Source organism: Poecilia latipinna, unplaced genomic scaffold (genome assembly GCF_001443285.1).
Source record: "Poecilia latipinna isolate Pla-1442-1.1 unplaced genomic scaffold, P_latipinna-1.0 Scaffold949, whole genome shotgun sequence".
In the NCBI taxonomy this organism is placed as follows: domain Eukaryota; kingdom Metazoa; phylum Chordata; class Actinopteri; order Cyprinodontiformes; family Poeciliidae; genus Poecilia; species Poecilia latipinna.
The window spans coordinates 200,243-226,148 of NW_015113565.1; the positions used below are offsets into that span (position 1 = coordinate 200,243).

The window sequence follows — 25,906 nt, forward strand, 5'->3', positions numbered from 1 at the left end:
ATATTTAAGCAATGTTTTGCCTGATGGGGGCACAAGTAATGTCAGGTGGCCCGCCAGGCTTATTATACACTGGGGGAAACCCTGACCACTTTAATACTCACAGTCAAAGTCAGAATTCTGAATCCAGAAAGCTTTTATTTTGCATTTCTAACTGGGATCTAGGAAAATCCAAATCCATAGTACAAAGAAAAAGCACTATTATTGCAGGATATCGAGGTGGGGAGGAAGTTTCCTGCTTTGCTTACAAGGTGAAACTTTATTATGTACTTACAAACAGTTACAGTGCATGAAATGTGACACCAGAGCAAATGTAAACAGCAGAAATAGATGACTAGGCATTTGTCTAATTTGTCTATTTACATACTTTAAATCAATGCTTTTTGTTGGGTTTAAAGGACTGGTTGATCTGTAAATCTGAATTTGATGCCACTTTGGGCCCCTCACTCCAGAAGAGGCAGATGCAAAGTTTGCATGTCACAGTTTACAATATGCAATATTCTGTCGTATAATTTAGACACATTGTACGTTTTCTGACTAACAAGACTTGTTCTTATTTTAATTAACTATTGTAAAGGTCATCTATATTAACACTTCTTTACCATATGTCTATATTAATCTTTATCTACGCCAAGACAGCAGCCAAATTAACAGTAATTTTGCATTGGTAAACTTAAAAATGAAAGCTTCTCTCACCTACTACTTAAAATAAAAGACGCCACTGTTTGACCATTGCATTTTGTGCTGACACTTCTCTCACGGTCCCACCATGCAACAGTAAGCTAGCATTGGCGGCTAACCGCTACATTTGACCCTGCAGTGTGTTCTATGATGCTCAACTAGACATCCGGACAGTGTGTATGGAAGATGGCGACACTTATCCTCCCCGGTGAATGGATCAAAAACTGGGAAAAATCAGGAAAACACGAATTGTGAGTACATTTGAGCGTCAATAAATTTCCGTACAATAGAGGGTTTTAATCGTTTCCGTAAAACAAAACAAAAAAAATTGAGAGCTAGCACTAAAACGCCCTGCGGGCCAGTGTTTGGAATATGCTAGCTGTAGCAATCGAGGATAACGTTAGCAAACAGTTTAAGTGGCCTAACTTGCATCGCCGTAAGGAAATGTTGAATGTACATATTATAAGTAACTTTAATATAAAATATAATCGTTTGACTCAATTTTATAACATTTTAAATTTGACGTATTCTAGCAAGCTAACCACATCTGCTCGCTAAGAGACTAGCTAAAATTGTAAACACGCACCAAGCTAGTTAAAATCCACCTAGCTAAGCCTAGCGCTAAATTGATCTGATCCCTAGTTTGTAAATAAAGTGAAAAATAGTGCCAACTTTGGGGGATTGTGGCCCACTGACGTCCTACAGACGAGTGATAAACAGTTGGTAGAGAAAAAAACTTTGAAGGCAATCTTTTATAATGTAAAAACTAATAAATCATGTGGAGGGAAACAACGGAGCTTGACGCTACAGCTAGTTAGCAGTAACGTTAGCTTCGTTATTGGCGGTTTCAAGCGCTTTATTTAATTTTCTGTACTTTTATCAATTTTCTGAAATCGAAATGACGATTTATTGTTAATATTGTTCCCCTTATCTTTTTGATGTAATGACTCGTCGAGGAGATACAGAGACGGTGTTGAGAAGGCGATAGCAGTTTGTTTTGACATGACACTCAATCGTTTTTTTTTTTAATTATCTGAAATTAGATGCATTTTTAACAAATAACAAATTAGCAATGGAAGCTAGTGTAAAATTCTAATTCTTGGTTTCCACCGACGGAATATCAACAACAAGCATCAACTTTACAGTATCCAAACAGTTACCTCTGGATCGTCCATACCCCGTGAACGATTAGGCCTTTAAATTTGGGATAGAGGGATGATTTCACACAACTAGAGACGGTTTGACATGAGTGAAGATTTACCAGATTTTTAATATACCCATCTATCATATATGTGCTGTTACACACAGCTACAGCAGCAGTTAGTAACCGTAGGCCTGGCATATCTGAGAAAGGCCTACAGTTGTGCTAAAGCTAAAACTCGTATGCTACAAGCTTACGTATGTGCTTGTATGTGGCTGATGATGTATTCACACAAAATTGTTTTTTTTTTTTTTTGCATCATTCAAACATATAAATCACATTTATACAATTCTCCTCAGTTACATTAATGCATGTGTGATTAGTGAGACATTTGGTGAAAACATTCAGAATGTTACTTTAGCAGCAGGTGGCAAATGAAGTAATGGGAGTTTCCATTTTCTGTGTTTAGTTTTGAATGTTTTTCTAAACCATAATATTAAATCTGGAATGCTCTGCAGTAAACAAATGGAAGTTAGAAGTGATTTTGAATAATATATTCTTACTGAGAGATGAACTGTAGCCACAATTAGGGTATAATATTCGATTTAAGTGCTATTTACGTAGTCATTGTGCCCTTGTTTAAATGTAATAGTTTAAGAGACAAGTCCACATTACTAGCAATTCACCCCTTTGCCAAATCTTACCCTCATATACTTATAAGCAGATTATGGAGGGGGAAAAAAAAGTTGCTTTAAATCAGCGTCTGTCAAAGCATGTATGACATTCCTTATTTTTTTTTCAACAAAATATGCAAAATATCATGATTGAAGTTAAGATCGCCCATGTCCAGTTTGTAGTTATTTTGCTTTTTATTGTCATAATTTTGAACAATTGTGAAGTTGTGTATGAAGTGCTGTCACTTGATTTGATGGTAACAGGGGGGAACACATGTAAATTTTTTCTTCTCTCTTAAAGATCCGTAGGTGGCATGAAAATAATAATAAATTATTTTTTTGTTTCAAAGCCAATAATGATTTGCATTTCTTTTTAGCTACCTTCTGTCACTAAAAACACCTCAGGAGGCCTTTTCTTCATTGGAAACCGGGTCACGTCTGCACATTTGCAGTTAACAGTCGTCACCGCAGTGTTGCCAACTTCGCGACTCTGTTGCTAGATTTAGCGTCTTTACGGACAAATAATCGGTATTAACCAAAATCAGAAGAGCTGGCTTTCTAAAAAAATAAAATTAGTGATCAGCAAGAAAACTGCAATCGGTGCAGAGTTAGAGTCCATCCAACTGGCCAAATATATTATTAACATGCAGAGGGGATGAATGAGTGATTTTAAAAATATTTCACCCAAGCGGTCCTTTGCGATTTCCCACACTGATTTTGCAATAACTGTACAGATTAGATACATTTTGCAGCTCCGTGTGAAAATCAGCAGAAGCTTTCCTTCTTGTTTGTGGGTCGTTGTCTGGCTGTAGAGTTCGTTTCCACTGTGCAGCTTGTTTTCAACAACCATGAGGGACGTAAGGGCGTTATCCGTCACAGAGACGTTATCAAGTGCTTTCTGGTTTGGTTAGTATTTGGCTTAAGAAGCAGAATAAGGTGAAACTTGTATGGAAATATGTTCTGTTACATTGATTTTTGTTGGCCATTTATTTCTTGATTAAGCTGTAAAAAAAAGAAAAAAGAAAGCTATTCTTTATCATGGTAAATTGGATGAATTAATCTCAGTTTGTCTATTTTACTTCCCAGTGTGCAACTCTGCAAAGAGCTAACAGAGAAAACTGATCATGGGAATGAAACTAAAGGTAAGTCTGATAATAATTTTCTTGTCAATGTGAGTTTGGCTGCGTAAAGAAACTTTTATAATATACATCAATCATTTGAACATTTTCTATCTATTCCTCAGTCCCTGTTAAAATCTTGAGCCGACATTAGAAAACCTGATAGCAATGACGCTCAGATACAATCTGTCACTCCAACCTGGAAACATTTCCAGTCTTCCGTTTCCGATCATTTGAACTGTGCACTTTTCTCATGCGTTCTCTGAAGTTGGTTTTAGCTCCGACGTGTTGTGTTTTGTCTCTTCAGACATACAGGCCGCTCTTTATGAGGTCTGCTCGCAGGTTGTCCAGGGTAACCTGAAAATTGATCTCGTTTCCGCTGTCCTCGGGGAAATGATGGTAGGAATATGTCCTCTTTTTTTTTTTCCACGCAAACCCTCCGCCTCCATGAAGCAGAGCAGCAATAACAAAACAGTCTTTTGCTGCTGTTCATTTTCAACATTTTTTGTGAATTATAGCTTTTTTTTTTTTTTTTTTTCAAATCAGGAACGTAATGACTTTCCTTTTGTTCCTTTTGCCCTTCAATAAAATGTAATTGATCAACACAAGCAATACTAAAGTTTTTAATGCGTTTTGCAATAAAAATAAATCTACAGTACAGTTTGCTTCAATGAGTCGTATTTCTTCATGGTACTCACCTTAAACGTGTCTTCGTTTTGTTTTTCAGGAACTCAGAGATGATTTGCCATCGATTTTAGCAGATGTGTTCTGTATATTAGGTAAACTATGCAGTTTGAAATAATAGTTATTCAATTTAATAAAACAGAGATTGATATCTTTATCGTGCTCTCTTCCCTTTTACATCAGATTTAGAAACTGGCGCACTAGAAGAAAAGAACAAGCGGGACCATTACACTCATTTAGTGGGAGCCTGTTTGGTAAGAGCAACATTTGATTTTGGTTTTGCTTTTTTTTAGTGACCTGCTTTGAGATGAACTGAGTTGTTAATACAAGTCAGTTTCCTCAGCACAGCAGCCGAAACATTCCTGCTCTTCTGGTTATTTTATTTTCCATGAAAAGACGGCTTGTATGAAAAAATAGGTCATTTATATGAAGCATTATTTACTGTTATCGTTGGCACTTTAGTATTTGTCGTCTCGTATTTACCTTTCCGACTTCCATCTTTTGTTTTATTATGTCAGTCTTTTGTACCGGAGGCCATCCTGAAAGAACGACTCGACCCGGAGACCTTGGAATCTCTCGGATTGATAAAACAAGCTCATCAGTTTAATCAAAAGATTGTAAAAATCAAGACTAAGCTATTGTAAGTAAGAGCCGTCCGCCTCTTGTTCCGTGTGACGCATGTCTAGTACTTTACCGTATTTGTTTCCCCCTCCCCCCGACTTTTCTTTCTCCTCAGTTACAAACAGCAGAAGTTTAACTTGCTAAGGGAGGAGAACGAGGGCTACGCCAAACTGATCACAGAGCTCGGCCAAGACCTATCCGGCAACATCACCAGCAACCTGGTCCTGGAGAGCATCAAGTCCCTCATAGGTACTGATGTTGAACTACCTCGAGCTGATGTTGTAGCTCACATTGTTTCAATGTGAGCTACTAATTGCCAGATTATCAATGATGACTCACCGTCGATTACAGCTGTGTTAATCGACAAGTTTTCAAATGGTGATAGTTTCCGTGTCGTTTAAAGCAATCTCTGATCGTCTTCTTCTTCCATCTCTTATGTTTTCTCCTTAGGCTGCTTCAATTTGGACCCCAACCGGGTTTTGGACATCATCTTGGAGGTGTATGAGAGCCGGTCTGAACAAGATGAGTTCTTTCTGTCCCTCATCAAGTCCTACATGTGTGAGCCAATCACCCTCTGCCATATTCTGGGCTTTAAGTTCAAGTTCTACCAGGTGAGTGAGCGGGAAGTCCGGGGTTTTGTAACCCTGCGATTTATTGTTTTTAGTTAATTGAAAGCTGAGCATCTTTGAAAAACGCATTTATTTCAGTAATTCCATTCAAAATTGTTCACCTTTTGTATCGCTTCATCACACGAAAGTGATGCAGTTCAAATGTTTCTATTAATTTTGGTGACGGCTTACAACTGATCCTTTTGCAAAAGCTGGTTACGGTACAGTCACTCAACTTTCCATCATCATGTCTGGATATGTCAGTCTGTAAAAGCCTCTTGAGCTTTCACAGACTGACATTTTGTGGCATTTTGTGACGTTTTGTGGCATTTTGTGACGTTTTGTGACTTATTCTACATGTGGAGGGTGTGCATTGCTTTTTGGCAAGACAACTCTACAGTCCTCTCCGTGACTATGTGAAAAGAATTAAAAATTTTGGGTCTTTTGTAATAACTTTCTCAAAAACTGTAGCATAGATTCTGATTATCATCAGTATTAACAGAGGTAAACAAAATCTACTACACATATTGTGATTTTCATTGTGTTTTAAAGCAGGAACCCTGACAGGTCCTACTCAGCTTGGATAAAATTTAAAAACGACCAGATTTAAAAACGGATCGTTTTGCATGTTCCCCATAAATAATTTGTTGACACATCGTGTAATTTTTTTTTTTTTTTTCCAGGAACCTAATGAGGAAACTCCAAAGTCACTTTACCACATTGCTGCTGCTCTCCTGAACCACAAGCTGATAGAGCTGGAGGATCTCTATGTTCATGTAAGGAGAAGAGCTGCAACTCGGATTCTAAAATATTGACATTTCTTCACTGGTTTCTTGGTCCCTTTACTGGACATTTCTAATGTGTTAAATAACTGCAACCCTTCAGTAGTTAAAGAGGCGAGCCTTTGCTTTAAGCTTTTTAAATACGCCTCTTTAAAATGATTTCTGCCTGCTCTCCACTTCCAGCTTATGCCAGTAGACGCCACCATTGTAGAAGAACACAAACGGGAGATTTCAGAGGCCAAGCAGATCGCTCGCAAGCTGGTGACAGTCGTGCTGCCCTCGGAGAAAAGCGAAGACAAGGAGAAGGAGAAAGAAAAGGAAGAAGAAAAGAACGAGAAGGTGAGTAACTCTGGTGTCCGCTGCCTGTTTTAGGGAGACACTCTCAGTCAGGTTGTACTCCATCCTGCTTCGCTCTCAGCATCTTCATTAGAAATGATTGTCACTGCAGTGTGGCTCCTTCTGTGCTGAGCTTCATAACTAATGTGCTCATTATTTAGCTTTAATTTATCTTAATTGCTTTAATAACCATTTCTTTCTAATTCCTAAAGCCACCTGACAACCAGAAGCTCGGTCTTCTGGAGGCTCTGCTCAGGATTGGAGACTGGCACCACGCCCAGAGCATCATGGACCAGATGCCGTCTTTTTATGCTACTTCTCACAAGGCCATCGCGCTGGCGCTTTGTCAACTTGTACACCTGACCATGGAGCCTCTTTACAGAAGGTGCTTATTATCCCGGCGTACAGATTGTCCAGTGTTTTTTGTTTTTTTGACATCTGACACAATGCTGCGCTCGTTCCAGAGCCGGCGTTCCGAAAGGAGCGAAGGGCTGCGCGCTGCAGCCGCTGCAGAACAAGCGGGCTCCTCAGCCCACCGAGAGCTTTGAGGATCTACGGAAAAATACGTTCAGCATGCTCTGCTACCTGGGCCCCCACCTCTCCCACGACCCCATCCTCTTTGCCAAGATAGTCCGACTGGGCAAGTCCTTCATGAAAGAGGTAGAGCCGCTTCCTGGTGTGTTGCTGCGCCTGTGTGTTGGTGACCTTTTTGACCCATTTTCTTTGTTTTTGTTTCACAGTATCAAACCGACAGTAGACCTGAAGTGAAAGATAAGATGGTTAGTGGCCGACTAAAACTCCTCTGAACGATGACTCCTCGTGAAACTGTCCAGCTAAGCTTGGTATACATAAACCCTGTTAACCCTGAATGTGTGTTTATTTCAGGAGATACTGCTGAGCTGCTTCCTGAGCATCGCAGACCAGGTGCTGCTGCCCTCTCTCTCTCTAATGGAGTGCAACGCCTGCATGTCTGAGGAACTGTGGGGCCTGTTTAAGCTCTTTCCCTACCAGCACAGGTAAAGATCGTGCAACGTTGAACGGAGCTCTGTGCTCAGCGTCTTGTTTTATATCCGAATCCCTTCTGATGATCTGTTTGCTGAAATGTAAAGGCAACTTTTGTTGAATTTTAAGATGTGATTTTCTTTGCAGGGGTTCCAGAGAAAAGGAATTAATTCAAGAGTATATTGCTTTTTTTTTTTTTTTATTAAAGTATGAAAACAGAATTTTCTTACTGTTCATAATTGTTTGCTGTGGGTCTGTCAGATAAAGTGCAGCCAAAATGCACAAACTTTTGATCAAATATTAGAAGGTTTCACAAGGGAATGCTAACAAAGTAGGAATTCAACCTGTTTACCAGACATTAATAGTATTAATCACTTGATTCTTGTTGTAATAATTTAAAAAAAATGTACCCTTACAGATCTTGAAGCTGTGGATTGTTCAGTGCTCTATTATCGTTGTTATATACCAGCTTCCTGTAAGTGTCTGTTCTCTGTGTGTTTGTGCTCTAAGGTACCGGCTTTATGGGCAGTGGAAGAACGAGACCTACTCCGGCCATCCACTGCTGGTTAAAGTAAAAGCCCAGACTGTGGAAAGGGCCAGATACATTATGAAGTAAGGAGATTCTTTTCTGTCACTTTTCTAACATAAAGTTAGTAACTCCCTAATAGCGACGCGCGAGTTGTTGTCTAAAACGTATACGTTTCCGGAACTTAATATTTTAAATCTCTAACTCTAGTGTTATTTCTTTCTCTTGTCTTCATTTTGGGTGGAGACGCATTTCAATGTTCATGTTAAGTATTTATGTCGAAACTGAAGAACAGCAATATTAAGCTAATTGAAGCATTTTAGTTTTAGTTTCTATGTATCACCGTCTAGATAACTTAAACTGTGTGAAGTTGCTAAGTATGTATCTTGTTAAATGCTGCATAATTACTTGCGAAGCTCAATTAATTAGGATATTATATTCAAGTTCGTTTATTTCAGTGACTCGGTTGACTGAATGAAGCATATAAATACGCAAACTGATGTTTTTAAGTCATTACTTTTCTTATTGTTTTCTGTCTGCAACAAAACACAATTAACCCTGAAATATAGGCTTTATGAAAAGCATGTTAGACGTCTGCTTAAAGGTCGTTTGGTTCAAAAGGTACTTTGAATGTGACAATCATCATCTGAACGCACGTCCTGATTGGCTGAGATTTATCTGTTTTCTCAGAGTGTTTTGCCTGTAATAAGTGTCGCACATTTTACTGTATGTTACTGCTGAAATCGCCTTATTTATTTTGTTTTGTCTTTTTTCCTCTCCCCCAGGCGCTTGACCAAAGAGAACATAAAACAGTCTGGACGGCAGATCGGCAAACTGAGCCATAGCAACCCCACCATCCTCTTCGATTACGTTAGTACAGCTGGCTGCAATTATTTCACTCTGAATCGTTCGGATAAACTCTGAAAAGACGCACAAACGCCATATTTTTGTTCCAATAAAGTTGCTTTAAAGCAGCTTTTATCACACGTAACGCAGCATGCTTGCTTCATGTGGCAGTTGTCTGCAAAAATAAAACCTGGCTTGGAAAACTCCACGAACGGAGTATTTAAAATCAATTCAACTGCTTTTTGTAGTGCAATGTCCTATTTACTATACATTTTTTGTTTTTGACACGTCTGGAATTGAAATTGTATGTTTCAATTTGCATGTTATAAACTGTATGCCATTAGGAGTAGCTTGATTGTTTAGATCCTCGAAGCGTGTCTGCACATTTGCTTTTAAAAACAGCGTTTTTGTTTAGCTCTGCTTTTAGAAACAGCAGCTGTTGTCAGTTCTTGCACACTAAATCTCCTCCGCCGTCGTCTTGTCTGTCAGATGTTGTCTCAGATCCAGTGGTACGACAACCTCATTGTTCCGGTGGTGGACTCATTGAAATACCTCACATCTCTCAACTACGACGTCCTGGCCTGTATCCTGCACTTTCTGCTCGTAAATGTTTCTGTTGACGTCTTAAAAAAAAAAAACAAAAAGAAAAAAACAAAAAGAGCCATATTTCCGTGTCGTTCCTCTGAACTCTGACCTCAGATTGCATCATCGAAGCTCTGGCCAATCCTGAGAAGGAGAAGATGAAACATGATGACACTACCCTCTCCTTGTGGCTTCAGAGTTGGTGTTTTCTCTCTTAAGAATTTGCATGAAAATGCAGAGATGCCTTTTTGACATTGAGCGTATGATTCACATCTCTGTGCTTTTTCTTTTTTTTTTTTGTTATTCAAGGTTTGGCGAGTCTGTGTGGAGCCGTGTTCAGAAAGTACCCGATTGAATTGGCCGGCCTGCTGCAGTACGTTACCAACCAGCTGAAGGCGGGAAAAAGGTCAGAAAAGCCTGATGTGTCCGTATAGCAACGTGTTGCCTTTTTCTGCATTTTACCATGATGCATTCACTGATGCATTGAAGAGAAGCTTCATTTGTGATGCATGCTAATGCTAGGCATTGCTAAGGGTCACTTTTTTTTTATTCATTTGACTTGCAATGCATTATTTATTTAGTTGAAAACCAGAAGATATGCACATTCTTTAATTCTTTAGTAACATGAAATTGTTAATTTAGAAGACTTCCTAGCTGCTGTCCGTGTTTTTCTTATGTGGCTTTTCGTTGTCGTTGCAGTTTTGACTTGCTGATTCTGAAGGAGGTGGTGCAGAAAATGGCTGGCATTGAGATCACAGACGAAATGACTTCAGAACAGTTGGAGGCCATGACAGGAGGAGAGCAGCTGAAAGCCGAGGTACAAAAGTCTATAATGTGTGTGTGTGTCCTGCAGTGATGTCGGTATTCATCAATGCGACCACGTTCACAGGGCGGCTACTTCGGCCAGATCAGGAACACAAAGAAATCTTCTCAGCGCCTGAAGGACGCTCTGCTCGACCACGAGCTGGCGCTGCCGCTGTGTTTACTCATGGCCCAGCAACGAAATGGAGTCGTTTTCCTGGAGGGAGGAGAGAAGCATCTGAAACTCGTGGGGCACCTTTACGACCAGGTTTGCACCTTCTCAGTAGTCTATTTTTAAATGCCTTTGAGTTTCTAACCTTTAAAAATATTCACCCTCAAGAAACTTTTCTGGTTTTTTTTGTTGTTTTTTTCCAGTGTCACGACACTCTGGTGCAGTTTGGTGGCTTTTTAGCCTCCAACCTCAGCACAGAGGATTATATAAAGCGAGTTCCCTCCATCGACGTCCTCTGCAACCAGTTTCACACCCCGCATGACGCCGCTTTCTTCTTGTCGCGCCCCATGTACGCGCATCAGATCTTGGTTAGTGGATTCCCGTTTGCTCCTCGGACCGTTGAACCTGCTCCGTCACCTGCAGCGAGACCGAATCTCGGATAATCGATTCAAATTCTTTCATTTTCTAAAACCCGCAGTCAAAATACGAGGAGCTAAAGAAGGCCGAAAAAGGCAACCGGCAGCAGCAGAAGGTCACCAAGTACGTGGCAGCGTGCGAACAGGTGATGACGCCGGTGCACGAGGCCGTGATGTCGCTCCACCCGGCCAGAGTCTGGGACGACCTGCGGCCTCAGTTCTACGCCACCTTCTGGTCGCTCACCATGTACGACTTGGCCGTGCCGCACGCCGCGTATGAGCGGGAGGTCAACAAGCTGAAGGCCCAGATCAAGGCCATCGAGGAGAACTCTGAGATAGTAAGTGTTCGTGTGACTGGACTGTGTGCCGGCTCCGTCGACAAACAGAAATCAAGAGCAGTAGACGACGAAGAGCTGCTCTGACGGTTTTTCTTTTAATTTTAAGCCTTTAAATAAGAAGAAGAAGGAGAAGGAACGTTGCACAGCCCTGCAGGAAAAGCTACAGGAGGAAGAAAAGAAACAAATGGAGCACGTCCAAAGAGTTCTGCACCGCCTCAAGCTGGAAAAAGACAGCTGGTTGTTAACCAGTAAGTGTCATCAAGCACACGTCGTTCAGTCTTCGGTCTCTGCAGACAAATGATGGTTTAACCATGAATCTTGAAGTTTTCACGGAGTCTCGTGTTCATCTTGCTCTGCGATCTCACGCAACTCTAAACATTTCACGGCAGAATCCACGAAGAACGAGACCATAACGAAGTTCCTGCAGCTGTGTCTGTTCCCTCGCTGCATCTTCTCCTCCATCGACGCCGTGTACTGCGCCCGCTTCGTCGAGCTCGTCCACCAGCAGAAAACCCCCAACTTCTGCACGCTCCTCTGCTACGACAGGGTAAGAGATTCAGGAGACCTGTGAGAATATTTCAATACTAACATTGCAGGGTTTCATCAAGCAGAGGTTCATCGACTTTGAGGCTTATCTTTTATTGGTTATAATTAGCGTTATGGTTACTAAGGACACTTGGACTCTAGGAATGGGTGATGTGGCTTAAAGATACAATTTTATTTCAGATTTTTATTTTTCATACAAGATGCAGTTTTCTGATTTTAAGTTATTTAAAAAAAATTATATATATATATTTGTTTTTACTTGATTTAGTTTCTGAAATTTCTGTAAATTCAGACGACGCCACACGGCGTCGCTGTTGATTGTGAGAAAAAACAACTAGTGAGATGAGTCTGCATCGCTTCCCACGTGAAAAACAAAAAGAGGGAAAGAGCTAGAGCAATCGGATCTGGCATATCTCATTTACCCAGAATGTATTGCGGTGTAAACATGACGACATCCGTGTGACGGTATTTTATTTAAATTTATAAAAACAGCCTACGTTATACCTACTGGCTTGTTTCTGCACCTAAAATAAACTTTTCTCACACGGAGCACGTTGCTGCAGCTGATCCCTTTAAAAGCTGCGCTGGTTCGTTTTGCAGGTCTTCTCTGCCATCATTTACACGGTGGCCAGCTGCACAGAGAACGAGTCCCACCGCTACGGCCGCTTCCTCTGCTGCATGTTGGAAACGGTGACCCGGTGGCATAGCAACCGCGCCGTCTACGAGAAGGTTCGCAGCTCTGCCCGATTCCTGCATTCATCTGCGATAACCGACGTTTTGTCGGTTATTATCTGCTGGTATTTGATGAGTTTCTTCTTATTGCGCAATTTTTTTTTAGGAGTGCGCGAATTACCCAGGCTTCCTGACAATCTTCCGAGCCACAGGGTTTGACGGAGGAAACAAAGCGGATCAGCTGGATTATGAGAACTTTCGGCATGTGGTCCACAAATGGCACTATATGCTGACTAAAGTGAGTTGGCCTTTTTAAGATTCTCTTTGTTGTTGTTTTTTTTGAGTGATTTCTGATGATGACAATCAAGAGAAGATGCCACATTTTCATGAATATTTCTAATCGATTCTCTTCTGTCTAGGCTTCAGTCCACTGCCTGGAAACGGGAGATTACACCCACATCCGGAACATTCTGATCGTGCTTACCAAGATCCTACCCTGCTACCCAAAGGTCCTGAACCTGGGCCAGGCGCTGGAGGCCCGGGTCCACAAGATCTGCCTTGAAGAGAAGGATAAGAGGCCAGACCTCTATGCCTTAGCAATGGGGTAACACAGCATTGTGTGCTCCATGCGGAGCCTTTAGCTAGCATCTTTTTCTTCAAGCTTTGAGATAACACAGATGCATACACGAAGTCTCTTGAGAAGCTTTTGCGACTAACTGGCAGGATTATTTATAGCTTATTGATCCACTTCAGAATTATTTCTCAAAATAAGATAATTGTGTCTGTTTGGGAATATTTAATTTAGTTCAGATTTTGGTCTCTTCCAGCCTGCATGCAATATATTTGTTACATTTTAGCAGCCTGAAGGAAGCTTTTAATATTAGACAGCAAGGAATTCAACTGAAACTGAATCCAGTCTGATGTGGAGAGGAGGGCAGTTTCTGACCAGTCTGAGCTCGACCAAAGCACCTCAGGGTTAATTCCAGGGGACTTCTCTGTTTATCTACATTCCCACTGCTTAGTTACTGATAGACGTTATAGCTTGGAATCCGTCAGAAAATGAAGACATGACTCATTTCATCCATTTTTAGGGATCAGTCACAAATTTCTAACCTCTAATTCAGAACAAACAATAACTGATGAATTTACAGAAGGAAAAAGTGGGATTTTTCAGCTTTGTGCCCACTTCCCACCCAAAAATGGATTTTTTGATATTTAACCTTCTAGTGGGATGTTTGGCTGATTCAGAACTTTTTTGTTTTTGGACTGAATTTGAATCCAACTGGTGTCCTCGTTATGAAATAGTAACATTTTATTCAATAGCAAAGCAATCAGAGGATCTCATTTTGGTTCTGCAGAGAGTAGTCCTCTGACAGTCCATCTGTGATGGTAAATAGGAATGTTTCTGCCCAGAAGAAGAAGAAGTGAGCTGCTCTGTGTGAGATTCAGAAGCTGTTTTTTTTGGGGGGTTTCTCGTTCCTTTGTGCAAACTGCGTGTGCGTCTTGCAGTTATTCAGGTCGGTTGAAAAGCCAGAAGGTGCACATGGTCCCTGAGAACGAGTTCCACCACAAGGACCAGCCAGCTCGCAGCGCCACGCCGTCGAGTCAGCAGAACGGCCCTGGGAGCGCCGGCAAGCCCGCCGCCAACACCAGCAAGACCGAGGAGGGGGGATTTGAAGACGGGGGTGAGTGATTAGTAACTGTTTGTTACTCTTATCTATTGTAAATCCGCCTGCCTGTTGAATTTCTAATCAATGCGACCCTGTGTTGCTCAGACCGGGTCAAGGATAAATCTCAGGGGACCACAAAGCCAGTCAACAAAGCCAACAGCACAGCAGCCAAAGTGACCACCAGCAATGGGAACGGTGCTCTCAACAGGTAACCAGAAAACACATTCATGACAAAAATGTAATTCACAGGGTTCATTTGCAGTCTTCAAAAGTATGGAGAGAATATTCCAGGTTTGCATAAGTGTGGAAAGATGACAAAATACTTTTTATTTTTGGCAGATTTTTACTCCCTGTTCAGCAATAAGATCTGTCCATTTCTCACGCCGTCAGTTTATCTGTGATCCGTCTGTTAGCCATCGTCCATTCTCCCACCTGTTTATCTCCATGCATCAATTTTTCCATCCAGACAAAAAAGACAAAGGTCAAATTTAGCCCCACATAGTTTCAGCTCTTCAGTTCCATCCATGCATCCATCCATCCATCCATGCATCCATCCATCCATGCATCCATCCATCCATGCATCCATCCATGCATGCCTGTACTTCTGATAGATTTCATCTTTTACTTCTGACCCACGGCTGTGTGATAAATCAATTAATCCAATTATTTTTAATGAAGATTTAATGAAAAATCTGGAATGTTTTTTTTAATTTTTTTTTTTATTATTCCATCAATGCTCTTCTTGGGATTTTATTTGTCAGCCCACCTAAGGCCTGAAATCTTGTTTTATAGTTTGTAATTATTCAGACTTTGACTTCAGGTGAACTGCCAGATGGAAAGATCGAAACTAAAGAAAGTTTTTGAAAATATTTTCCATCATTTTTAATTTCTTTTTAAGGGAAAAAAAATTGTTTGGTATGAAAAAAATCTGAGATTTTATTTTTAAGCTCCCAATAAAACCGTCTGTGGTTAAATTGATTGTTTTATTTGTACTATTAAAACTCATAAAGAATCCCTAGAAATCCCAGTCTGAAAAATTAATTTTAACATAAAAAAAAAATTATGCAGGAACTCTGATTCAACTTTATCAAGTTTTGTATTTAACAACTTTTGTTTTAGTGTTAGAAAGAAAACTGCTTATGAGTGATTTTGTTAAGTAAAAAAAAGACAAAAAAAACAACTTTGATCTGCTTGCAGCACCAAAGCTGTGAAAGACGACAAAGAGAAGAGCGGGAAAGAAAAAAAAGAAAAGAAAGAGAAGACACCAGGTAGCACTCCAGAGACAAAGGCGGAGAACCGCAGGGAGAAGCAGAGAGACGAAAGAGCGGGAAAGGAGGAGCGGTTGCTGCGCGAGGGTAAGGAGAAGACCCCGAAAGCAGACCGGGAGAAAGTCAAGCTGGACGAAAAGAGCGGCAAAGACGACAAGGCCAAAGCCGGAAACGGGGAGCCAGTGGAACCAGCCAGAGACGCCGTCAAGGAATCCAAGAACAAGGAGAAAGGAGACAGGAATGCTGCGATCGCAACCCTCAAGTCACCAAATCCGAGATCCGATTCGGCCGAATCTGAGAGGGGTGAGAAGCTGTTTACACGTTTGTCCTCCAGAGGAGTCAAAACTTCATTCGTAATGCTCTTAACGTTTTAAATTTGATTAAATTTGAGTCGGTGAAGCCTGCAGAAACCCGGTTAAAGGAGGAGATGAAGCGGCGGGGTGTTTTCATCATGGACGCCGCCCGTGCAGATAAACAACTTCTGCTTTTCTCGCCTCCGCAGATCACAAAAGACGAAAGCTCGACAGTCACTCGTCCCCATCCCACTCCTCATCTGTTAAGGTTAGTATGGCCTGAGGAAGGCCGTGCCCGTTTCTTCTCTGTCTGCCGGAGCATTCCCTGCCTTGCACATTCCAGCAGCTCCGAAGATCATCCCGGGAGCGTCGTCTCGCACCGCAGGCACGGCATCTGGAAGCCTCCACCCTGACCCATGGGAGTTGGAAACCATTCCATGGACTTGAGCTGAAAATTTTCCACAATTGGGAGAAATCCTGAAGGACATAGTCAAGAGAATATTATGTATATTATATATTTTCATATTGGAGGAAAAAAAAAATGCCTATTTTCATAGAAGTGAAAGCAGTCGGTGTGCCTTCAGAAGAATTTTTTCACCACGTTTCTATATTCCTGTGGAGTTTTTTTTTTCTTGTGCTTTTAAAAAAAAAAAAAAAAAATAGTATTCCCGCCCCGTCAAGAAGTCTCCAAAAGCGAAGTGTTTTTTCCTCCGACCAGGAGCCGTATTCAACCAATCAAAATAGTCCCCAAGAGTTTTTCCCCTCCATTTTTCTGAGCTCTTCCCTCTTTAACGCGATGTAAAGTACCTCGGTGTCCCCCTCAAAGACGGATGGTGTCCAGCAGACCTCTCTGGCGCCGCCTCCAGAGAGCCTCCACGTCCGAGACGCCGGCCCCTCTTCCTTCTTCGCTTCTCGAGACCGGCCACCATCGGCTTCGCATCGCACCGAGCACGCCCAGTCGGTCCCCTGCTGCCAGCGCCGCCACGCTCAGCTCTACAGCTTCCGGCCGTCTTCTTCGCATCCGTCGCTCCCGGCAAGCCGTGCGCGGAAGAGAGAGCGCCGCCAGCGCCCCGGGGGAAGAAGGGAGAATGAATGTTGCGAATCCACCAGAAATGCTGTGGAAAATAGAGCCTGCCTCCCCCCCGCCCCTCTACAGAGAGTGTGAGGGAGAGAGTGGGTGAGACCCGAGTCGTCTGGAGCCTCGGCCCAGCCGCTGGCAGCTTGTGATAGGCATTTATTTAACCCTTCCACGAGAGAAATAGGCTCCATGTGTCTTATCCATTCCTGAACTGTAAGTGACAGCAGCAGTTATCTCTATAGGGATGCACTCCAAACACACACACACACACACACACACACACACAGTCTCAGATATGACCACTACTAAACAGCACTCGCACTTTAGAAGTATCGTTATACCAGCTGCGCTGATATAGCAGACATTGTTTTAGTGTTAAGACTTACTCCACATTTTACACATGCTCAGGGTTTTTCTATTAGATCTCATCTATTTTCTAAGTGTTGACATTCCAGATGTTGAGTCTATGAACTCTCCTCTATGTAATAACTTTGTCAAAGCCTCAGTTCCTGAAGGTCAGAGATCAAGGGAGGAGTTTGCTGTTGGATCGGCCTCCTCTCCCCTCCTCTTCCTCTTCTACCGACTTTCTACTGCTGTCTGACAACCTCCTCCCACCTCCCACCCCCTCCCAGCTCATCTGTCATCTCCATTCATCCCTACAGGACAGTAGCAACGAACTCAAGGATCCTGCAACCAAGGTTTGAGCCGACTCTGCTACTCTTACGTACAGCCTTCCTGTTCCAGAGATCTGATTCTGTGCGTGTTGGCGAACTCGCCTTTTTTGCAACATAAAGTAGTTTCAATGTGATTCTCCGAAAACTTGTCGCCGCCTCAAGATCCACAGTATTCGTGTCTCAGGAAATTCCGCACACGTTTTACAAAAGTGGTGGGTAATCCTGAAGTGGAAAGGAAAATGATGCGTGGTTCTTCAAAAACACAGTTTTTACAAATTAGAAATGATGGTAACACTTTATTTGAAGGGCTGCGCGTAACACTGACCTGACTCATAAACTTAAAAAGCAACAGGGTTCTTCTTCTTTTTTTTTTTTTTCATGAATGTTTGGCTGTTGTCATGAAGTGTCATTCGGTACATAATCACACTTTTAATGCAAATATGCATTAAAAGTGCATACAAAGTGTCATCTTAGCATTATTTGGTAAATAACTGAATTTTTAACCAGGGTTGCATTAAAACATACATTAAAAGTCAACTTTGCTTTAAAAATGTCATTAATTACCGAATGACACTTCAGGACAACATTCATAAAGACTCCTTTATGTGTTTAGTCATGTTTATGACGGCGTCATCTCAGTCTTCTGCACGCCCCTTCCAATAAAGTGTTACCACATTTTTATTTTTTACTTTTTTTGCCCCTTTTACTCTGATTCTCCAAAATAAAATTCAAAGCAGCCAATTGCCTCCAGAAGCCGTTCAATTAAAATTTTTTTTAAGTGACTGGAGATCAGCAAGAGCCTGTCGATCAGACACCAGCTGAAGTCCAGCGCGCCCGAATCAGACGAGCGGCTCGTTAGAAGCTGCATGAATTGTTTTGGACTTGGGCATCATTGATCTGAAATATGTGGAGCAGTGTGCCAGAGTTGGAAAGCACTGGAAGTTGAGGATTTTCTTTCCACTTCAGAGCTTGCTAGGAGAAAAAAAAAAAATCAAAACAAAACATTTTTTTGGGATGAACAAGGCAATTGTAGCAAGCTGGACATTTAAACATACAAGAGACGATAATTTTACTGATAGTTTAGTAATACCATGTCACTACGGATGGTATCTGTATTTCTGATTTTTGATCTTTAAGAACGAGCAGAAAACTAATTATTAGTTAAATCTGGTACTCGTCCGTTTAAGCCGTCTGCCTCCTGCTGACAGCTCTGCTCTTTGGATTTACTTGCTTCTATTGATGGTTTTTTTTTTTTTTTTATTCGTTTGTTTTTTGATGAACCAATGAGTTTAAATCACATATTTAAATCAATATTCCCTGTCTTCAGTTCCTTCACCCAAGCGACATTGTTAAAAAAGAAAAAGATTTTGTTCTGGATAGTTTTTTTTTTTTGGTGCAGCAAAAAGCTTTTCCTTATCTCAGGTCCCATTCAATTAAATCATTTTTCCGTCTTTAATTGTAGATTTCCAGACTCCAATAGATGTGGCGATTGCTGTTCTAATTAGACTTTTGGTTTCTTGGTGATATTTTTGTAGTAGTAATAGTAAATTGTTTCCCTTAGGGCTAAATCTGCTCGGGCTGCTGTAGGGATGAAAGGGGAAAAAAAACAAAACACTGTTGCCACAGAGGAGTAGAGCATGAATTTCATTTAAAAAAAAAAAAAAAAACCCTGATATTATCTCTGATAAATTTGCAAGAATGAAGGGTAATAATTTCCCACGATGAAGTGCATACATTTGCAGTATTAAAACTAACATTCTCTGAAATCGTAAAGTCAGAAATGTGCAATAAAAACCCTCCTCAAGTTTACAGAGGTTATAAAGTCCGACGGTTGCAATAAATAAATTCAAGTCCTCTCTAAGTTGAAGTGGGTGGATTTAGGAGAGGTGGATGTTTTCCAGAGTGGAGCATTAGAACGGTTTCTCCGTGAATGCCTTGGAAAAGGATCTGGAAAAAAACGGCTGGGAACACGGCCGCTTTGGATCCGAACCCGGAAGATGTTCTGATGCAGGAAAACAAAAATGTTTATTGTTTTTTCCCCTTCAAATTTCTGACTTTACACTGTCACAGAATGTCTTAGTAAAATGTATTCATTTATCATGGAAAAGTTTCTCTTTTTATTTCTTGCAAATGTGCTTTTTTTTTCGGCGTCAGTATCCATTTATTTTATTTTGTAGTTATGTGAAAACAAATTTCTAAGGAGTTTTTTTTTGTTGTTTTGGGTGGAGATTAACTCCTCCTTGACTGCATGGATGCAGACGGAGTGTTCTTTTGTGGCTTAAGGAGTCCTCTCACACACACACACACACACACACACACACACACACACACACACACCGGTGTGAGGAGGACGGTGGGAATGCTCGCCCGCTCTCATCAGGATGGTAGCTGCAGAGTTTGGGGCGTGCCGGAGCCTCTGGAGGCTCGTGAGAAGTGAAGTGTGTTGCAGTTCTCTGGTCTGCAGGAGACAAAGACTTGGACAGACTTTTCACCATCTGAGAGGGAGAGAGTGAGGCGAAGTTTGGAAATGTGCTGAAGTAGTTGATATGGCATTCAAAAATGAGTCGGGGGTCCATATGTGTGGGTTCTTACTTATAAAGTTTGATAATTTAGAGGATTAAAAAAAAAATGTTGCTGGTATTTTTGACATTTTTCTTATTGTTTTTTTCTTTGCAATACAAACACAGATCTTCTGGTGTTTGCTTTACATTCTTCTAAATTCAGAAGTGCATCATTTTGGATGGTCCAGTTCTGTAGAGGACAGGTGTAATAGCTGCTTTCTTTTTTATTTAGTTTTTACTTTTTGATATGTTTCTAATTTAAATTTTGGTGCAAAATGGATCAAATGCAAGGTCAGTCAGAGCAGGAAGTCCAGGTGGCCGATATGGACTTTAAGTTTTCTCAAGCTAAAAGTGATGAGAATTAATTATTACCTCTTTTATGGCGATCACTGCACAGCAACGCAGTCATAAAAACTGCTCTTGGAAAAACAATCCCATTTGCAATGTTCTTCTTTAGGACACCAGTAACGTAAAGAAGGCAGATTTGCATCACCAGACTGAATTTAATCATATTTTAAAATTTAATATTCGATATTCCCATTGAGCAAACGGTGGAGAAAACGGTAAAACTCTCATGTCTACCTGTTCCTTATCCCGTCTTTGATTGCGACATAAAAAAAACATCCAGTCTTAGTGGCGTCATGATTGCGACTGGATGATCAGTCCATCAGGCTTTGGATACGTTTCGTTTGCTTAGATTTTCTTCCTCGTTTACATCTGCAGAACTCGATGTGCTCGGATGGAAGATGGCATTTTATTTCTTTCATGACTCCCTTCCTGGCGCGGTTGTGATATTTTTCGACGTTGAATGTTTGGGAAACGGAAGAACCGCAGCAGCCGAGTCGATCCGTTTTGCTAATCCCTGATCGTGTTCCTGAAAATCCCTTCCTTTACTTTGCACGCCGTCTGACCTCACAACTGTATGCCTTCTTTTCTAATTGGCCGTTTTGTGTCGTTCCCTTGACGGCAGAGTAACTGTCGCATCGGGTTGAGTACTGATGACTTTAAGAGCGAGGCGTCTTGGAATTAGAAGACAAGATGTTTAGGGAGAAAATGAGAGAATGGCGCCTTTGCTTCATCTTAAAGTATCAAATCTACATCAACTTGGATTTTGTTAGGCCAAAAAAAAAATTTTTTTTAATCGGTCTGAATTAAGGTTGATGAGCGAATCGATGTTTGCTGCTCGTGTGGCTTTAGTGGCACAAAGCTCTTTTGTTATCGTTACGTTTTTGGTGTTTTTTGGGGGATTAGGGGGGTGAATCCACCGTCTGACATCAGAGTGTTATTTTCCCTGTTTCCCTCTGGAGTAGGACAGAAGACGCATCGCATTAAACTGCAGACTCTCTAAGACCACAGCGACGGGTCATTAAAGCTGCAGGCTTTGGTCAGAGTGTGTGTTAGAGGAGGGTGAAAATCAAAGACAAGTTTTATTGAAGATCCCTAATGTGATTGGGTTCATCCTCCAGAACCGTCCTAAAAGCCCAGAGCATCTAACGAGAGATGAGGGATTTAGGCAAGAGGCCATTTGGGCTTTTGAAGGTGAGCAGCAATGTTTAAACATCAATACAAACACGGGGAGGAAGACGAGCGCAGCGATGAGTCACACTGGCAAAACTGAGTTTATATTAATAATTTGTAAGGATTTCTTACAGCCTGACTATGTTTAATAGCTTAGCTGTATTAAAATCTTATTTATTTAAAAAAAAAAAAAAGAAGGTGTCTGAATACGCTGCCTGGACACGAAACGGAAACCGACGCCGTCGATGTCGTCTTAGAGTGATGCAAGTCATTATTGAGGCTTCGGGCAGCAGAGTCGGGCTTCAACTTGTTTCTGTTCTGTTCATGTGGGATTGTTTCCAGCAGCACATCAACTTTAATTCAGTTGCCCGGTCCAAGAGCAGAGAGAGGGAAGTGGAGAAGAAAGACACAGAGAGCGTACAAGGCCGATCCAAAGAGAAGAAGGAGGAAAAGGAACGGAAAGAGAGAAAACGAGTGAGCGCTTTACGCTTAAAACTACTGACCAGTTAGAGACCGGACGGGGAAGGCGGTTGTTCAGCTCAGAGACGCATTGAACTGCCACCAGCGGCAGAACATTTGAGCATTTTTAAGCGCAGCGATCCGTTCAGCGAACGCCTAACGTCGCCGCTTCTCTTTTAGGATCACGCCGTCAACGACCGCGAGGCCAGCCAAGAGTCCAAGCGGAGGAAGGACGAGAACGGCACCAGTAAGCGCTTTCTGTCCGTCTCGAGTCGGCCGCGGTGGGACGCGAAACGTGACGGCGGGATCGTTCTCTCCCCAGATTCCTCCAAAAACAGCCAGAGCACGAGTCCTTCCTGCGACTCTCCTCTGACGCCGGAGAAGGAGAAGACCAAGAGATCCAAGTCCTCGAGCAAGGAGAAGGCCGAGTCCGCGAAAGCCGAACGAACGTCTTCCGGAGGCAAGAAGGTCAGCCCGGCGTTCGTTACTACGGTGACGCTCATTACTTACCTGCGTTTGGCTAGCCTGTTAAGATGAAAACCCATGTTTTATTTTTGTTTGCATAAAAAAAAAAAAAAAAAGGTCGTATGTGCAGATTTTCACGTTTGTGAAGTGAAAGAAAAATACTTTGGTTTCTTATTTGTTATTCGTAAAGCGAACCTTTAATTTGTCCTGCAGGAGTCCAGACATGACAAGTCTGAGAAGAAGGAGAAGAGGGACAGCGCTGGAGGGAAGGAGGAGAAAAAGCAATATCCTTGAGTGAACAGTGACTTGAAAATCTTACCGGTAATCTTTTTTTTTTTTTTTTTTTGCAAGTTGTACATTTTTGACACACACCGTCTCTTTACTTCGGCCCCCTGATCTAAGCAGCTATAGTTTCCTCCGTTGCTCTGCGTGCCGTGCGTTTATGGATCCGTCTCGCGTTAACTTGGTTTCTCTTTTTGCTTCCATCCTGATATCATTTATCGTGTTTTTACTTTGGCCGTGTTGCTCAGGCCCAACGAGTGTTGCAGAACTTTTAACAGCTTCAAGCGTCTAGCTGAGGTCATTTTTCCAACCTGTGTGGTTATGCTGGGGTTTAAACCGACCGTGTTCTCTGCGACTCGAACCCGATCCCTGATGGGTGAAACGTTTTGCTCTGTGTATTGATAATTTGCCCACACTCTTTACACAAATCGGTGTTTTTGACTGTTTTTAAATGAACTTTTAGGAGATACTAATTTAAAAAAAAAAAAGTTCAACGATGCCAAAGGAAGCAGTTCTGGTTCCCGCCTGAGCTTTTTTCCTCTGGATATTGACGGAGCACATTTTAGACAATCAATCGACAGTCCCTCGTTTTTTAAATTTTGCATTAAGTGATTCAGTTTCCCTTAACGATCACACTCATAAGTCGTCTGACAAGCACAGATAATGTGCACTAATCAGTGAAGGTAAGAGCCGTTCAGCTTCTTTCTCAATCAGCCGTCTTGCAGTCGCCTGATGCTCTTTGTTTCCTCCCCTCTCTGTGCTGCAGCAGAAATGGATAAGCTGTACTTTTATCTGCAAGACATCCACAACTCCACCTGTACCACTTATTGACTTTCATTCTTATTTACGATTGTATTTTTCTTTACTTTTTTTTCTTCCCCCCCCATGCCTGTTGTTAGCTGTGGTTAATTCACGCATTATCCAATTATTCTTCCTGTTTCAGACGATAAACCAGCTGAATAAATTTTGTCTTATTTTTATAATAATATATCTATATCTATATATATATAGATATATCTATATATATATAAATATACATAAAATAGTTTGGGCACAAGGTGCGTAATCACAGTGTTATCCTACCAGAAATGTGGTTACTGTATGAAATGATCTTTTGGTAGCAAATGGTCATGGATTCAATAATCTCATGTTTGAAAACAGTTTTTTATTTTTGTTTTTGTACGATGTCGGGCCTTGCGTTTTTTGTTGGTTTTTTTTTGCTTGTTTTATTGGATATAACCTGCGTTTCCATACTCACTTACCTCATATCCTTTTTTGAGCTACTTAGATCCTTTTATTTATTTATCTTCACCTTTTAATCTAAGTAGGACAGCAAAGCATAAGTGAGGAAATAATACCTAGGACCAGTTTGTATATTGTGTACAATAATAAAAAAAAAAAAAAAACATAACATGAAATTCGCATCATGTTATTTCATTCTTTTTGTTTTTATTTTATTTTTTTCCATGTCCCATGCAAGTTCTTCTGTGAATTTGTGTTAATCAGGTTTTTACATAATTTATAAAAAAAACAAACAAAACAGAAAAAAGAAAAAAAAAACAACAGAAAAATGTCGGTTCAACTTTGATTCAGATGTAGAATTGTAAAGAAAAATTCTGACGCTCTGTACTCCAAATGCAACCGTTTCAAAAATGACATTTGGAGATTTTATCTGCTGTACTCAATGAGTGTATGTTTTGTTTTTTAAGAAAAAAAAAATAAACTCAATAAATAATAGTTTTCTTAGTGTCACTTTAACACTGTGTCTGTCCTTTTTTCTCTCTCTTTAAGAATGTAAGCTGTGGATTAGAGAAGTTTGATAATCGGTATGAACGTTCAGCATTGTTTACGTTTGACTAATTGTGGAAGCCCAACAGTAATCGGGTCCGAGTGTGACTTTTAGAGCAGTGAAATTAAACCTTGCTTTGCTTAAAAACAATATATGATTGAACTTTACAAATGAGACTAAATGGTTCTTGACGTTTCAGTTTAGTTTACGTGTTTTCCTTTTACCATAGTTTAACTTTTTATGGGGTTTCTATTGGTTACTTGTCTTGCCTTAAGTTATTTCTAATCTGAAATAAATCCAAAACATTTTCTATACACTGTACATTCGCTACCACTAATATCGGTTTAATAGCGACTCGGATCAGTGCCCCACACATTTTGCAGTTTTCAACAAGCTTCAGTAAGTTCTTTATAACTGGTTTGTTTCCTGCTGTTGAACTGGCTTTTAAACATAAATAGTTCAGTTTGTTTTTTTTTTTTGTTTTTTTCTCCTTTTAACAAGCTGTGAGTTGGAGACGCTCTGAAAGCTTCATAAAACCCAGTTTGCTGCAGATCTGTTTGGATCTTTATCAATATGAAACTATAAGTGTATTCAAGATTTAACCATCTGGAAATGGTCCATTGTTGCGTCGTGATGCTGCCACCACCATGTTTGACAGTGATCCCATTTCAAAAGCTTCACTTTTATTTGTCCAACATAATTTCTTATTGTGGCTCAACCAGGGCGATTCTGCCTCGGTCCGCATTGATCCACGGCTGGATTCGCTCTGTAGTCACACTGGTGTTGCTGCAGTTTCCACTTCATGAGAAACACGAGCCCAGGCTGCTTCACCTGAGGGCAACAATTTGGGACGGATGAAGTTTGAACATAAGTGGATGTTTGATGTCAAACGTGCATCTTAAACTCGTTGAGTCGTTTAAAACGGTTAGAGTGTGAACTAAACACACCGTCGGGTCGATGCCAGATAATTAAAACACTTTAAATGAGCCAAAAATAAAGCAGGAACCTTGGTGATGTCTGTAAGAAACGTATGTTTGGGGTGCAGTTTGATTAGAAACATTCAACCAGTCATTCGTTTGGCTGTATTTTTATGCTTGATGAAAGCTTTTAAACTTTGTGCAAACAGGGAAAGAAAATCCACAAGTACAGCACCAAAATCTAATAAACCATCAAAAGCCCAAATTTAAGAAGCAGTCCCAGCAGACGAGTTCACGTTGCAGGATGATGTGCTCTCACTCTGCTTCCTTAAAGTTCCTCTTGTGTCTAGAGCAATTCCTCGACCTCAATAATATTCACCTTTTAAAAC

The 25,906-nt window shown here is 41.0% G+C and overlaps 1 protein-coding gene and 1 long non-coding RNA gene across 5 annotated transcripts; one reads left to right on the forward strand and one right to left on the reverse strand.

Annotated features, from left to right (window-relative positions):
- The first annotated feature begins 773 nt into the window (after window positions 1-773).
- On the forward strand, window positions 774-24,062 carry thoc2 (THO complex 2). 4 transcript variants are annotated; one of them, XM_015049500.1, is made up of 39 exons: window positions 774-929; window positions 3,580-3,635; window positions 3,919-4,010; window positions 4,339-4,390; window positions 4,479-4,549; window positions 4,814-4,935; window positions 5,032-5,165; window positions 5,367-5,527; window positions 6,208-6,300; window positions 6,490-6,645; window positions 6,855-7,027; window positions 7,107-7,302; window positions 7,383-7,421; window positions 7,528-7,658; window positions 8,155-8,256; window positions 8,956-9,040; window positions 9,506-9,599; window positions 9,716-9,796; window positions 9,908-10,004; window positions 10,298-10,415; window positions 10,488-10,667; window positions 10,775-10,939; window positions 11,050-11,325; window positions 11,432-11,573; window positions 11,715-11,872; window positions 12,472-12,600; window positions 12,710-12,841; window positions 12,963-13,147; window positions 14,053-14,228; window positions 14,319-14,421; window positions 15,411-15,784; window positions 15,984-16,042; window positions 17,515-17,550; window positions 21,948-22,079; window positions 22,245-22,311; window positions 22,387-22,532; window positions 22,743-22,813; window positions 23,448-23,494; window positions 23,578-24,062. In XM_015049500.1, the coding sequence occupies exons 1-38, from the start codon at window positions 865-867 to the stop codon at window positions 23,473-23,475; spliced, it is 4,677 nt and encodes a 1,558-aa protein (XP_014904986.1). In that variant the 5' UTR covers window positions 774-864; the 3' UTR covers window positions 23,476-23,494; window positions 23,578-24,062. The 4 variants fall into 4 exon arrangements, with proteins under 4 accessions (XP_014904986.1, XP_014904985.1, XP_014904987.1 ...); XM_015049499.1 differs by having other exon boundaries at window positions 23,581-24,062; XM_015049501.1 differs by having other exon boundaries at window positions 21,951-22,079; window positions 23,581-24,061.
- On the reverse strand, window positions 23,683-25,782 carry LOC106957927 (uncharacterized). Its single transcript, XR_001427058.1, has 2 exons — window positions 25,607-25,782; window positions 23,683-25,576 (listed from the first exon to the last, which is right to left on the reverse strand). It is a non-coding gene; the product is annotated as an uncharacterized LOC106957927 (long non-coding RNA).
- Between the last annotated feature and the right edge of the window lie 124 nt (window positions 25,783-25,906).